The 13935-nt window shown below is 48.9% G+C and overlaps 1 protein-coding gene across 2 annotated transcripts in view; it reads left to right on the top strand.

The window, feature by feature from the left end:
* LOC144822035 (CD5 antigen-like) overlaps positions 1-13935 on the top strand; it is a 606799-nt gene that overhangs the window by 430227 nt on the left and 162637 nt on the right. For both annotated transcript variants that reach the window (XM_078679104.1, XM_078679103.1), the window contains one exon: positions 4566-4886. In XM_078679104.1, the coding sequence (XP_078535230.1) occupies positions 4566-4886 (321 nt within the window). The remainder of the gene's footprint in view (positions 1-4565; positions 4887-13935) is intronic.

The following is a 13935-nucleotide window of genomic DNA, read 5'->3' as shown; positions in this document are numbered from 1 at the left end:
ACTTGCCCTCGGTTGAGATCCTTGCCACTGCTTGTCATGAAGCTATGCGAGGGTTGTCTTTCCTTCCGATTGGATGGGGTGATTGAGACAGTAATAAACTTGGGAGAGGGCGATGAACCAGAGGGGGAGTGCTCCCCACTGCCTTCTTTTTGCGGGGCGACTGAACTACTGGTGCCCCTATTGCTGGGCTCCACTTCTCGTACTTTTCGATGTGCAAATGAACAGGCCATTGGTGGAGGGGTGTTGATGGTGTCTGGGGCTTGACACGAAGATTGTACTGCTAGAGGTTCCTGAGGAGATAGTGGAAGTATAGAGTCCTGAAGGTCCAGGATATTTCCACTAGATGAAAAAATAGATGAAAGTGGGTCCTTTAGCAGTTGAAATTTTGATGTAATTTTTGGTTGGTGAATATAGGAATGATGAACTCCAGTCTGAAGAGCTGGGTCGCTGCATGTCCTGGCTTCATCTGGAAATGTATCCGGGCTCACACTGGCTGGTTTAGTGTTCCCGTTTCGTTTAACCTTGGACTTGGACTTGGTCATGGGCTGACCCCTCTTCTTGCCCGACCTCATAGCTGGGTATAACCCAAGGGATTTTGAAAGTGTCAGCTCTGGGCCACACCTGCCCCGAACCCCTAGCTCAGAGCCTGGTTTTGTTGGTGCCCTGTGGAGGTTCAGAGACTGGTGGCCTCGCCAGTAAAACACAGAGCACAGAGAGTCCAAGCAACCCCACAGCTTGAGTAATAAGATATTCGAAGGCCTTTAGGAGGTCCGGGCTGTGCTGGCGCAGCTGGGTGATGGCAAGAGTCATAGAAAATCGTAAAAAATCAGCATGCGGGGGAGAAAAGTCAGCCACTCACCTTCACCAGCTGCTCCCCAATTGATGGTTTGAACTTAAACCTCCTCAGGCACCAAGGCAAGAAGGCAAAACGGCAAGCAGGCGTGAAGGCTTGACGATGCAGCAACAGTCTGTGGTCAGCAGGCTTCACTTTGTGTACAAGTTGCACAATCAACAGCCAACAGTGAGTATCCCAATAGTAATCCAACAGTAATCCGATAACGGATAATCCAAGCAAGGGTGCTGTAGGGGGCTACAGTGGGGGCGTTGCCTAACCTGGCCTCGGTGTTCTCAGCGGTGTTCTCAGCGGTCTCCGTCTTGCCACGATCACCAGGAATCTGGAGCCTGGAGCCCAATCGCCCAATCTCCTCCTCCTCTGCACGGAGACACGGATACCACAGAAAGCCGCTGGGAAGCTGCGAAGGGTCCGTAGGTACATAGGTCAGGTTCCCCGCAGGTTCGCCGCCTCTCCGCCTGCCAAGCCGAGCGCTCGCCGAGGAGCCTACAAAGCCCGCCCACCCTGCACAGGTTGCACCGTCCGCACAGTCCACACAAACTGCACGGCCCGTGCAGACAGTCAACCAGAGACCGTGCGGGGGGAAAGCAGGGCAAGCTGGCTGATCACGTCGTCGTCCTCCCAGCACTGAATCACCTCACTCGCCTCACTCGTGCCTCCGGGCAATCTGCAAAGCCTGGACTGAGATAAGGACTAGTTCTCTAATCCTCACTCTCCCTTTGATAATTTATAGTTATTAATTATTCACTTTTTGCCATGTTGATCTATGTGGCTTGAGATCTCCAATTAAGAAAATGAACAGGGCAATTAAGGGCTAGATCTACAGGATCCACCACCCCTGGAACAACTAGGGAAGAATTAAGGGGTTCTGAATATGTACAAATATTGGAGAGCCTCACTCCACAGTGTTCCAGGCACAAAAGTTGATTTTGGGAAGCACTTTCCTACAATTTGGTGAGTGAAATGTGCAATTTCACTAACCCCCATGGCATATAAAACCTATTTTATAGGCATCCTCCTTTTAAGTACTTGACCCCTTATCACTGGGACACCTAGGGGGGACCCTTGGGGTACCCAATATGCCAATTTATTGTAGAGTAATAATATTTAAGTGCCCCAAACACCAACATTGAGTTTGGTCACAATTTGCATTTTAGAAGCATTCCTGCAACAACGAGCTGCGTTTTCAACTGACCTCAGTCCTCTGCGGCGCACACATGCAAGTGCAGAAAGGGCTGCTGGCCTCTAAACTGCCCTACTCTATACTAGGGGCTTAATGGTAGTTTCAATCCCTCAGGCATAATTTTTACCAGGTCCTCATGGGAAGGTCATGCCAATCAGAGGAGTACCCTAGCCCATAGTGTTCCCTAGTGTAGGTGTTTTCACTGTATTCGCAGTGTGTTTTCAGCATAGCACTGGCCCGGCCTGGGTAGGCAGAGCCCAGGGTCAGTTAGTTACCAGCAATACCAGTCAGCTAAAAAGTTGAGGGTGCCCAGTGCACTGGATAACTTTGCAACATTGGCCGCTCCCCCAAAACTAAAGGTGATGGGTTACGAGCCTATACTCAGGTAGACCTGGTAAGTCTATCAGTATTGGCATAGGCTACCCCAGGTCTGTGTTCTACTATATAATAAATTCCCTGTGGGGAAATTGACCACCTTAACAGCTTGAGGTTCTCCCCTCTCATCTGCATGAGCCATCTGAGAGGCCTGTGGTCAGTTTGAACACTAAAAAGTGAGTCCCAATCAAATATGGTCCACACCACAGCAGAGGCCCCTCTCTCAATGGTACTCCACCCCTGCTCTCTGGGAAAAAGTCTCCTGCTAATAAAGGCAACCGGCTGATCAAGGCTCCCTTCATGTAACTGTGATTACACTGCCTCAATCCTTTGTCCCGAAGCACTGGTTATTTGTGATGGAAATGTGCTTGTTTCTCAGTAAAAATAGTGCTTACAGCTACTTTTCATTGCTTTGTGTCATTTTGCATCAAGGGGTGCTATTGGGTGTAATTTGGGCAGCTCAGCGCAAAAACACCCATAGTTTTTTTAAGCGAAGTTCAATCTACTACGATTGGCAAACCAGGCTGAGCTTTGGGTCAATAAATAATGCTGCATTGAAAGTCAAGGTAAAAAAGGGAATTCTTACATGGGTTTGTTTTCAGTCCAACTCCTGTGCTATACAGAACATGCCAACCTCTGCACCTTGGTGTGAGTTTGTGCATCACAAAAAGCAGCCTTTCCAGTGAACCTGCTCAAGGGATGAAAAGACAACAGTCCAGTCCTAGTCAATATGGCCTTCTGCTGTTCTCCTCTTCAAACAATGCCGTTCAGCAACTTTGCAAATAATTATAAATGTGGGCTCCAGTATCTCCCCGAGATGGTGGGTGCAATCTTTGAGCTCCTGCTCAGTTTCTCAAATTCTATGACAGGACCTGGGGGCAAATCCTCCTCCCTTGCAGGCACTGAAGGGGTCGACACTTTTCATTTTCCCATCTTCAGCACATGTGTTAAAATCAAAGAGGCAATCTCTCTCCTGAGTTTCTAGGCTCTGCTGTCTGCACCCCAGGCACTGACTGAAAGATATTCCCAATTAATATATGTGATAAAGACAGGAGAAAGAAATGCACAGACCCCGTATGCATGAGCGTTAAGCAGACAAAGGGACCATAATTCAGTCTCTGGGCTCTCACTACTGACCAGATCAAGCACATTGAAATAAGCCTGGCTAATGCTGGGGGTCTTCAGAGGAATCCAGGTGCCATGTCTGTGTGTTCTTCCTCTCAGTGCCACTTTTGTAAACATCACAACACTCTGTGTACAGATTTGTAATGTAATTTGTAATATGAATTGTATCAAATATCCTGATCTCTCCATCCATGACATTCACATTCTATTTCTTTGTATTGTGAAAAGCAAAGATTTATTTTCTAGACCTTTCTTGTTCATTCTCTCTCTACTTCTCTCTCTAATTTTCTCTGCAATATTTTTCTTTCCATCTCTTATTCTCTCTATCTTTTTGTCTCTCTCTCTCTCCCTTCTTTGCTCCACTTCTCCTTCTTTCACTCTCTTTCTTTCTCTGTTACTATCTCACTTCTTCTCCCCTCTCTTTTTCTATTTTGCCCACTTTCTTTCCATCATGCTCTCCTCATGTTCTTCCTGTTCTCTCCCTCACTCACACTCTTGTGTTCTGTGATTTCCCTTTCTTCCTCCCTCTCTTGGTCTCTGTTATCCTCTTTCTCTCCCTTGCTCCATCTATATCTTTCTATCTTCCCTGTCTTCTCTCTCTTCCCTCTCGCCTCTTTCTCTTATTGTCTCTCATTCTCTCTCCATCTCCCTTTCTTACTCACTCTCCCTTTATCTCATTCTTTCTCTTCCTCTTATGGGCTCATCCTCTCTTTCTCATCTCTCTCCTGCTCACTGTTTTTGTCTCTCTCATCCCCTCTCTATCTGTTAGGCTCTCTTTAACTTTTTCTGTCTCTTCCATCCTCTCTTTCACATCTCTCTCCTGCTCTCCCTTTTTATCTCTCTCACCCTCTCTCTATCTGTCAGGCTTTGTTTAACTTTTTCTGCCTCTTCCATCCTCTCTTTCTCTCACCCTGCCTCCCTGTGATTGGGTGAAATTGATAAGAAGACACTGTACTGGGAGATTTACATAATACATACCCTTATGGTTTGAAATGTAGTAACGTTTCATTTCTCTCTGCTTCTTTGTAGTTGATTCAGATGTCGTTCGCCTCTCTAATGCTGCGGATCCTTGTGCTGGGGTTGTGGTGGTTAGGATAAATGGCCTTGAAGGAACAATTTGCGACGCGTCTTGGGATATGAACGATGCTGCTGTGGTCTGCAGACAGCTGCAGTGCGGAACACCAATCTCTGCGCCTGTAGGGTCTACATTTGGAGCCCCCCCTAACATGTTTCCCAGAATAACCAGTGTTGCCTGCAGAGGAGATGAGTCCAGTGTGTTAAAGTGTTCCTACAGCTCCACACCACAAATATCTTGTTCCCAAGGAAGGGATGCGTCGGTACAATGCATAGGTAAGAAAGTGCGTCAGATCCTACCAGGTAATTTTGACAAATCAGATGTTTAGTCCAAATGTAGGTGAACTTCTATGGTAGTAAATTGTGACAAACCAGACAGCTTCCTGGTGCTTCTTTCTTCTTCCTTTCTAGTACAGTGCTGATTTGTGTGTGCTATACAAACTCTTCACTCCCTCTCACTTCCAGAATGCTAACCTGGAAGAGAGGACTTCAGTTATGGCAATAAAAATATGGCTCTCCCAGCTCTTGTGCCTACATTGAACATGACTTTTTTTTAAAAACTGATTTGCAGAATTCAGATTTTGCAGAATAGACCATAATTACTACTGTTGAGGGGGTATTAGATTAAAATTGCCAGAGACAGTAGCTACTTTCATCCCAGCTTGTGCCAGTCTCCTGTGCTTCTCCCAGTCAACCATGCCTATGTGTATATTATCCACTACTCTCTCATTGGGGCTGATGAAGGAGTTATATCAACACTGAGGGAGTTTCTGAGTTCGTCAGTGAACCAAGAGGCTTTCTTGCTGCCGGGTCTGCTGGGAGGGTTCTTCAGTGGTGCGAGGTCATCTGCGCAGTTGGTGAGACACTGTGTGAAGATGCGGGCTGCTTCGTTGGGGTCCGTTGTGCTGGTGGGAGGGTTTTGGCTGAGGGACGTGGTGAGCTGGTCGGCGGTGATCTTGCTCCAGCTCCTTCGGGGAGCCTGTTGCGGGTGGTGGTGGGTCGTGGTTCTTCTGAAGCTGAAGTGGACGCAGCTGTGATCGGTCCAGTGTAGTCCGGTGGAGTGGCTGAAGGTGATGTGCTTGCGGGAGGAGAAGACGGGATCAAGCGTGTGGCCGGCGTAGTGGGTGGGGGTGTTCACCAGTTGCTTGAGTCCGAGGTTGGTGAGGTTGTCCAGCAGGGTGGTGGTGTTGATATCGTTGTTTTTCTCCAGGTGGAAGTTGAGGTCCCCTAGGAGGATGTAGTCAGCGGAGTGGAGGGCATGCTGGCCGATGAAGTCTGCGATGTCTTCGCTGAATTGGGTGCGTGGTCCTGGGGGTCTGTAGATGAGGGTGCCTCTGAGGGTGGTCTTGGGATCGGTGTGTATCTGGAAGTGAAGGTGCTCGGCGGCGGTGAAGGTGTCGTCGGAGTTGGTCGTGATGCGGATGGTGTTCCCGGGAGCGGGCGGCGAATGGGCTGGCAGGGGGCGGGGCTGCAAGGAGGCAGCGGCGGGAAGAGTCTGGGGCGGGCGGCTCAGCAGCGGCTGGACCATCCAAAGCGGCAGCAGGAAGCGTGGAGGCTAACAGGAAGGTAGCAGGCAGCAGCAGTGCGTGGGGGCGACCTAGCCGGGGGACAGGCTCAGCGGTCGCTCCCTACTCCTGGATCGTGGTCCCTTTAAGAGAGGAGCCGGGAAGGAGGAGTAGCTGCGTGGCGGGAGCGGGGCGGCAAATGGGCTGGCGGAGGGTGGGGCCCCAGGGAGGCAGCGGCGGGAAGAGTCTGGGGCGGGCGGCTCAGCAGCGGCTGGGTTGTCCGAAGCGGCAGCAGGAAGCGTGGAGGCTACCAGGAAGGTAGCAGGCGGCAGCAGTGTGTGGGGGCACCCTAGCCTGGGGACAGGCTCAGCGGTCTCTCCCTACTTTTGGATCGTGGTCCCCTTAAGAGAGGAGCCGGGAGGGAGGAGCAGCTGTGTGGCGGGAGTAGGGCGGCGAATGGGCTGGCGGGTGGTGGGGCCCCAGGGAGGAAGCGGCGGGAAGAGTCTGGGGCGGGCGGCTCAGCGTCGGCTGGGTCATCCGAAGTGGCAGCAGGAAGCGTGGAGGCTACCAGGAAGGTAGCAGGTGGCAGCAGTGCGTGGGGGCAACCTAGCCTGGGGACAGGCTCAGCGGTCGCTCAAGTAAGTAACAACGGGGATAACAATTCCTACCACAAGGAATAATAACGCTACCTCTCAGGGTATAAACAAAAGCCACAACACTAACCTCGGCTGAGTCCCCTTGTGGCCTTGGCACCAGGCATGAAGCTCAAGTTAGGGCAAGGCATACAGTATTTATGCAGTATCAAAAAAGTGATATGTTATGTTAATCAAATTTTTTGAGCGCGCAGCTGCCCCAGCAAAGGGGCGTCCCGGCGCTATATCAAACAAAGTAACACAACAGACAACAACTAGGATAAGAGCTGGCTTTAATAGGGCAATGGGAAAAGATAGGTTTTAACTGCTTTCCTGAATGAAAAAAGATCTTCTAGAGATCGAATATGGACAGGAAGCGCGTTCCAGAGCTTAGAAGCCAGCACTGTAAACGATCGACCACCCAATCTACATTTTTGGAAACGTGGGACAAGAGCTAGTTTCTGACCTGCAGAGCGCAGACTGCGTGAAGGGATGTACAGAGTCAAAAGATGCTGAAGGATGGTAGGGGTCTCAGTAATAAGAATTTTGAACGCAAAACAAAGAGTCTTAAACTCTATGCGTCTAATTACTGGTAGCCAGTGCAGTTTAGAAATTGTACTGCGGGCTGAACAGAAGCGAGGTAGGCCCACCAGAACCCTGGCGGCCGCATTCTGAACCCGTTGGAGTCGCATAATCTCCGCCTGGTTGGCGCCTAAAAACAGCGAGCTAGCATAATCCAGCCTGGATAAAACACTAGCTTGGATCACCATCTGGCGTGTGGGGGCATCGAAAAATTTGAGGATAGGCCTCAAACCCCGCAGGATGCCGAAGCACATGGATGCTACCTTCTTAGTATGACATGCGAAGGTTAGTTTAGAATCTATATATAGTCAAAACAACAAAGAATACAAAGTTCAATATGAATGTGAAAAATAGAGTACATTTTAGTAGAAGAATGTCATCATAACAACAATGATCTAATACGGTGAACCATAGAAATAAGTCTCATGAAATATCCATCACGTTGGTGACAGAGTAACTCATCCACCAAATTCAAAATCAGGCTCTTAGGGGCTCATTAGGATGGTGGGCGGAGGCAGAAAATGGCCTTTACCGCACTCTAGCAGCGGTCCTTGCATCCATCATATTACACACGAGACAGACATGTAAGTCACCATTTTTATTTGCTTTCCGCTAATGTGAATGTACTCTGCGCACCATATAAGTTATATTTGATCATGTTGGATTGTCCTATGAATGCACACTGTAAGGTTATATGGAAGGAGGTTACATATTATAATTTCTTTTTACAGCGTTATTCCCTGATGAAGGGCTCACTCCGTAGCCCGAAATGCATTGGACATCTTGAATCATAATGATGCCTTATGGATAAATATGTTACTCATGCTTATAAAACTGTGAAACTATCGACAAACGAATATGCTTTGAATCAATATTCAATGAACATTGACAAATAAATGAAACCTGATGCGTTAAATCTATTGTGTGGAATCCTCTGTTGAAAAGAGGAAAATAAAGTGTTCCCAAGGGGATGGTCCCAGTGACCTACCTGTCAGAAACTCACACTTCCACATCTGGGTCACCGATTAAACGCAAAATCACTGCAATGTCCCGGTCATGTCACCCAGCGGTGAAGACACGGGAAAACCTGCGCACAATGTAGTAAGCAGGGCCTGTGCCAGGCATGGGCCGTCCACCAAGATTCACAGGGCTCTACCTTCACCCTTCCCACACCATGCTCCCTATACCCATTTGAGAACATGCTGTCTACTCCTCCTGTGCCACCCTGCACAATTAATCTGCCAGGTGTAGCCAGACCTCGCATCTCACACATAAAAGGACAAGGGAGATTAACTGGGAAGGTAGGGATGAAGATGGACAACCTGCACAGAAGCTCAGGGGCTGGACAACCCTCCTCCTCACACCAACCTTTCATTCATGTGAAGAAAACTGAGCATGAATACCAAATGAAAACTCACACTGCATATTAACATCCACTGAACTGTACATACTGCCGGTCAAGTCACTCACAAACACCCAACACTGGCACACAGCCTTATACTCATGCCATGTTCCAGCAACAATTGAGGGCAATGAATGGGCCTCACAAAAGTGAAGTGGACCGTTCTGGAAGACCATGGAACAAGCCACATAGCATCTGTACATCACATGCAAGAGAAGGAACATACCACACCACCCTTAGGCAATCAAATAAGACATGGGTGGCACAGTCACTGAAATTAAACCAAAGTGACTTGTGTGCAACTACTCAGGGAGACATCAAGGCAAGCAATGCATAGGCACAGGAATGATAGGAAGTGTCTGAAGTCATACAGTGACCAGCCACACATCCATGTCAACTTACTTGACATGTGTATGTCATCAGTACAACACACATGGCCCATTGTCACACTTCCTAACTGTCAAACACAAGTAGGACCTTCACAGATACCCCTCCTCTACCCACCTCATACCTGAAACACTCAACACCTGTGAGAAACACTGTTGGAGAGATGGGTTTGGAAGGGGGGCTTTGCCTCAGACTTGGCTGTCAGTTAAACTGGGAGGTGGCTGATTGTCGGGACCATTGGAGGAATGGACCTGGGAGAGAGAGGACCAGCTGAGCTCCAGTCATCAGTGGCTTTGGGAGCCGGAGGACCAGTGGCATGGTGGAATGGGGAGGCATAGACATGCTGCCATGAGACACTGTGTGTGAAGGTGAATGTGGAGGACTGTCTCTCTACTTTTTGGGGAGTCGATAAGCAAGAATTGTCTTGGTAGGAGTGGGAAGTGGGGCGGGCACAACAGCCTCACTCTCTACCAAAGATGCATCAGGAGTCAGGTGGTGGTCCTCCCTGTGGGGATTTGCTAGATTTGGTGGTACACTTGGCCTGACCTTCCCTTTTCCCCTCCATCCCCTTTTGACCAGGTGAACCCCCTACATTGCTCTTCTGTCCCAGCTTCATAGGGGTTTGGGTGGGAGTTGAGGTTGTGGGTGAATCTGCCTTAGAGAGCTGTTTCTGTGGACTATTTGAAGGCACCAGCTTCACAGTAGGCAGGGCAACTGTTTGTTTGTCTTTGGCAGCAAGTTTGGGAACTGGAGTGTCCTTGGATGGGACTGATTTGGATGCATGTGAGCCTGAGGCCTGCTTCTTTGCCTGATGCCCCTGAGTGTCACCTGAAGGGCTTTTGCCTTTGAGTGCCTGTTTTTTGTTTTGGGAATGGTGTCTGTGCTCTGGCCTTCTTGGAGTGCTGCTGTTGTGATCTGCGTGTTGAGTACTTGGAGCCTGAGGGCTCTGATGTGCAGTCACTCTCCTCAGATGTTGCCACTGGCAGGTAGGATGCTGAAGGGACTAGAGCCGGAGTCTGAGCCTGTGACAACTGAATGTCTGCCTTCACTGTGGAGGAAAAGACTTGACAGTTCTATGTAGCCCACCAATGTCAGAATGAATCCCCTCCATGCAGGCAACTATCTGTGCCAACTTCTTGTCATGATCCTGGAAGGCATCCAGGAGTAGTCTGACCCACACACAGCTGGTAAAAAAGCTCCACCGACTCCAAACTGAGGGCAGCAGGGGTTACAGGGGCAGGGGCAGCGGTCCCTTGGGGTAGGACACTCTACCCTACTTACTGTTGCAGGCATGGGCAGCTCTACTGGTAGTAGTTGGGAGGGTGTGCACTGGACAATGTGTGGTGGAAGAAGAGGCATATTTCCCACTCCCTGTGCCCGCCAACATCGAGGAATCACTGCTGGAGTCAGATGACGTTGAGGTTGGTGTTTCTGGGCGTGATTCTTCAAGGGTACTCCTGTCCCCCTTCGAAGCATGGTCACATCAGTGTCAGTGAGCTCATGTGTAGCATTCTTGCAAGATGCCTATCCACTGGTGTCCATCTCCAGTCATTCTGTGCCCTCAGTAGATGCTGCAATAGACAGAGATGTAGGTTCAGTATAGTGCCATACTCACAAGCATCATATACAAGCAAAGCACAAAACTAGATTATGAAACCCCTAGGTTGCACACCACCCTGTGCAGTCTGCATATGCAATCTTAATGCAAACCTCAGAAGATGCATGGAAACATGCATACTTGGCATTAATGACCCATATGACGTTCACACAGCCAAATAGCTTGCCCGTGCCTCCATGTAACCTGACATACAGATTCCTGAAAGCATACCTACTGCCTGTAGGTGAGAAAGATGTACATCTCAACATGTTGTCATAGTCACTTACGGAGTCACTTTAAGGAGACAACACAGATACTGACTCCAGAATGTCCTTATACTATGGCTATAAGTTACTGATGTCCACCATGTTGTCATTTGAAGCACAACAGCCATTGCACATTGGTGTCAGATGTGTAGTTCTCACAATTTCGAGGTCAGGCACTGCACACATCAACAAAAGCACACGAAGATGAGGCACACTGCTGTTCACTGCCCAGTGATGTCCATGACACCCATAATGCAGCTGATGCCATAAGGCCACATCTCATCTTGCAATGTCAAGGGCCATTATATTAAACACATGAGAAAGTACATGTAGCGTAAATGCATGACAGCTACACTCAACATAGGGGCCACTTACAAGCCATTGCATCACACTAAAAACATCCCAGAGCTCTGCACTGGCTCAGGGTTGGGATGCATGCAGTCACTTACACCCTAAATCAGCCTTTGCAGAATACTCACCCCTGACTTGCTGCTGTTGGGCCCTCAAATGTCTATCCAGCTCTGGCTGTGTCACTGCCAAGATGCAGGACATTAGAGGCGCCATGCTCCTGTGCACCAAACTGCCAGTTCGAGGGAGCAGCCCAGCTTCATCTCTGCCACGTTTTTGATCAGCCGGCAGATGTCATCCCACCTCTTGTGGCATACTGAAAAAACAACCCAAGTTACTGGGTAAAGGACCTAGCTAATGAGTGGGGTTGGCTCTCCGCACAAACTTGATTGGAAATGCATGGAGGAAAGAAAAAAGAAAAAATTCTTTCTTGAGTCCCCTCACTCACCAGGGATTCTCCACGGTGACATGATTCATCATTGGGGCCATCTCAGCTCTCTACGAACTAAGGCGTGCTGCGACTTGCGAAAATTACGTAGGAGCACTTTAATGGAAAACTATGTATAGTGCGAAAGTGTGGTGGAGTGGGTTTAAGGTCAATTAAAAATACCTTCCTAGTGGGCGAGAATACTTTATTGTTCCTCCTAGATTGGTATGTCTAAAAACGGGGTGATACCAGTAATCCTAACTATAATTAAGGAAATGTTTAAAAAGTGCCAAAATAGTGGTTACATTGGACTCAAGAAATACATTTTTCTTTCCTGCAGGCATTTCCAATCAAGTTTGTTCGGAAAGGCAATCCAACCCATTAGCTTGGTCCTTTACCCAGTAACTTGGGTTGTATTTTCAGTTTGCCAATGGAGGGCGGATTTAGCTCGTAAACCCTCCTCTCTCCCCTTTGTTTGTTTTTTGCTTTTGATCCCATCTTTAGTGACAGTGCGTGTGCCGTCGGTTGGAGACACTAACAGCCTGATTCATGAAGCGAAATAGCGCCCGCAATCGCTGCGAAAATGCAATTGCGGGTGCAATTTACGTAATTGGCATTCAAGAACAAAATAGCGAAATCGCTAACACATAATAGCGAATACGCTAACACATAATAGCGATTACGCTATAAAAGTCGCAGATTCCCGGTAGTCGAGCATTAGCGATACGGAAAAAGCGGCCAACCACGGAATCTGCGAAATAAATAGCGAAAAGCAATATATTCTCAATCGGCATTCATGAAAAATCTACAATTGCGAAAACCCCCAAAATCGCAGTTTGCGCGGCGCAAATTAAGGACAACTCAAAGCAGGTGGTAACCATAAAAGCCATGAATAAGTAAAATTTGAAAAACCGTTGGCCAATCACCAACAGGTTCAGGCCTGACCAATCACACATAAGGACATTCAGCAGCAGCATTAGGCGTTCCACAATGCCAGGAATGTACGTGGTGGTGAGGCGGCGAAGGCTACAGCGAGCAGCACGGAGGAGACGCATGAGGCAGGAAAGGATTTACCGCCAGCGGGTCACCTTGCTGGGCCAAACCAGAGAACAGATATTTGCTAAATACAGGCTAAATGGGGAAATGATCATCTGGCTGATACATGAACTTGACCCCCTCATGCAGCACCCAACAAGGCGAAACAATTCGGTGCCTACACATGTGCAGGTATTGTGTAGCCTGCACCTCCTGGCCTCCGGGAGTTTCCAGGGCATAGTAGCGGCTGCTGGGGGGATATCCCAGCCCACCATGTCACGCTGCCTCCACACTTTCGTTGACGCCATGCTCACCCAGCTCCACCGTCACATCACATTTCCCACGAGCCAACAGGAATTGGACTTGACAAAGCTACAATTTTACAATGTAGCCCATTTTCCCCATGTCCTCTGCTGCATAGACTGTACCCACATCGCCATCTGCCCACCAGCTGCCACGGAGTATATGTTCCGCAACAGAAAGTCCTACCACTCCCTCAACATACAGATGGTCTGCAATGCCAAGACCATCATCACTGACATTGTCGCCCAGTACCCAGGGAGTACCCATGACTCCTTTATCTTCAGGCACAGCGGACTCCACACACGACTGCTCAGGGGAGAGTTTGGGGAAGGACACCTACTTGGTAAGTACACTTTGTCGACAATGTCACATTGCTATGAAGTAACTGCGCTGCACAGGCAATCAACATCTGCTCCTCTCATTCAGGTGACAGTGGCTACGCCCTACGGGAATACCTCCTGACCCCTTACCTCAACCCTGCCACACCTCAGCAACGGCGCTACAATGTTGCGCACATCCGGACAAGGAACTGTATAGAAAGGACATTTGGCCTGCTCAAGAGCAGGTTCCGTATACTGCACAAGACAGGTGGGGCCATGTATTACAGTCCTGCTGTGTGCTGCCGCATTGTGGCTGTCTGTGCAATGCTTCATAACATTGCAACCAAGCGCCGGATACCTGTTGAGATCTCAGGCAGTGAATCAGAAGGGGACGACCGGCCACCAGCACATGCGCACCATGCACGCGGGGAGAACCCAGCTGAAGGCCACAGACGTCGCAACCACATCACAGAGAACAATTTCTAGCCCACCCTCTTCCCTCACCCCACAAATCACAATTG

The sequence above is a fragment of the Lissotriton helveticus genome, chromosome 3_1 (assembly GCF_964261635.1).
Source record: "Lissotriton helveticus chromosome 3_1, aLisHel1.1, whole genome shotgun sequence".
Taxonomy (NCBI): Eukaryota; Metazoa; Chordata; class Amphibia; order Caudata; family Salamandridae; genus Lissotriton; species Lissotriton helveticus.
This window is presented reverse-complemented; position numbering and strand designations above follow the sequence as displayed.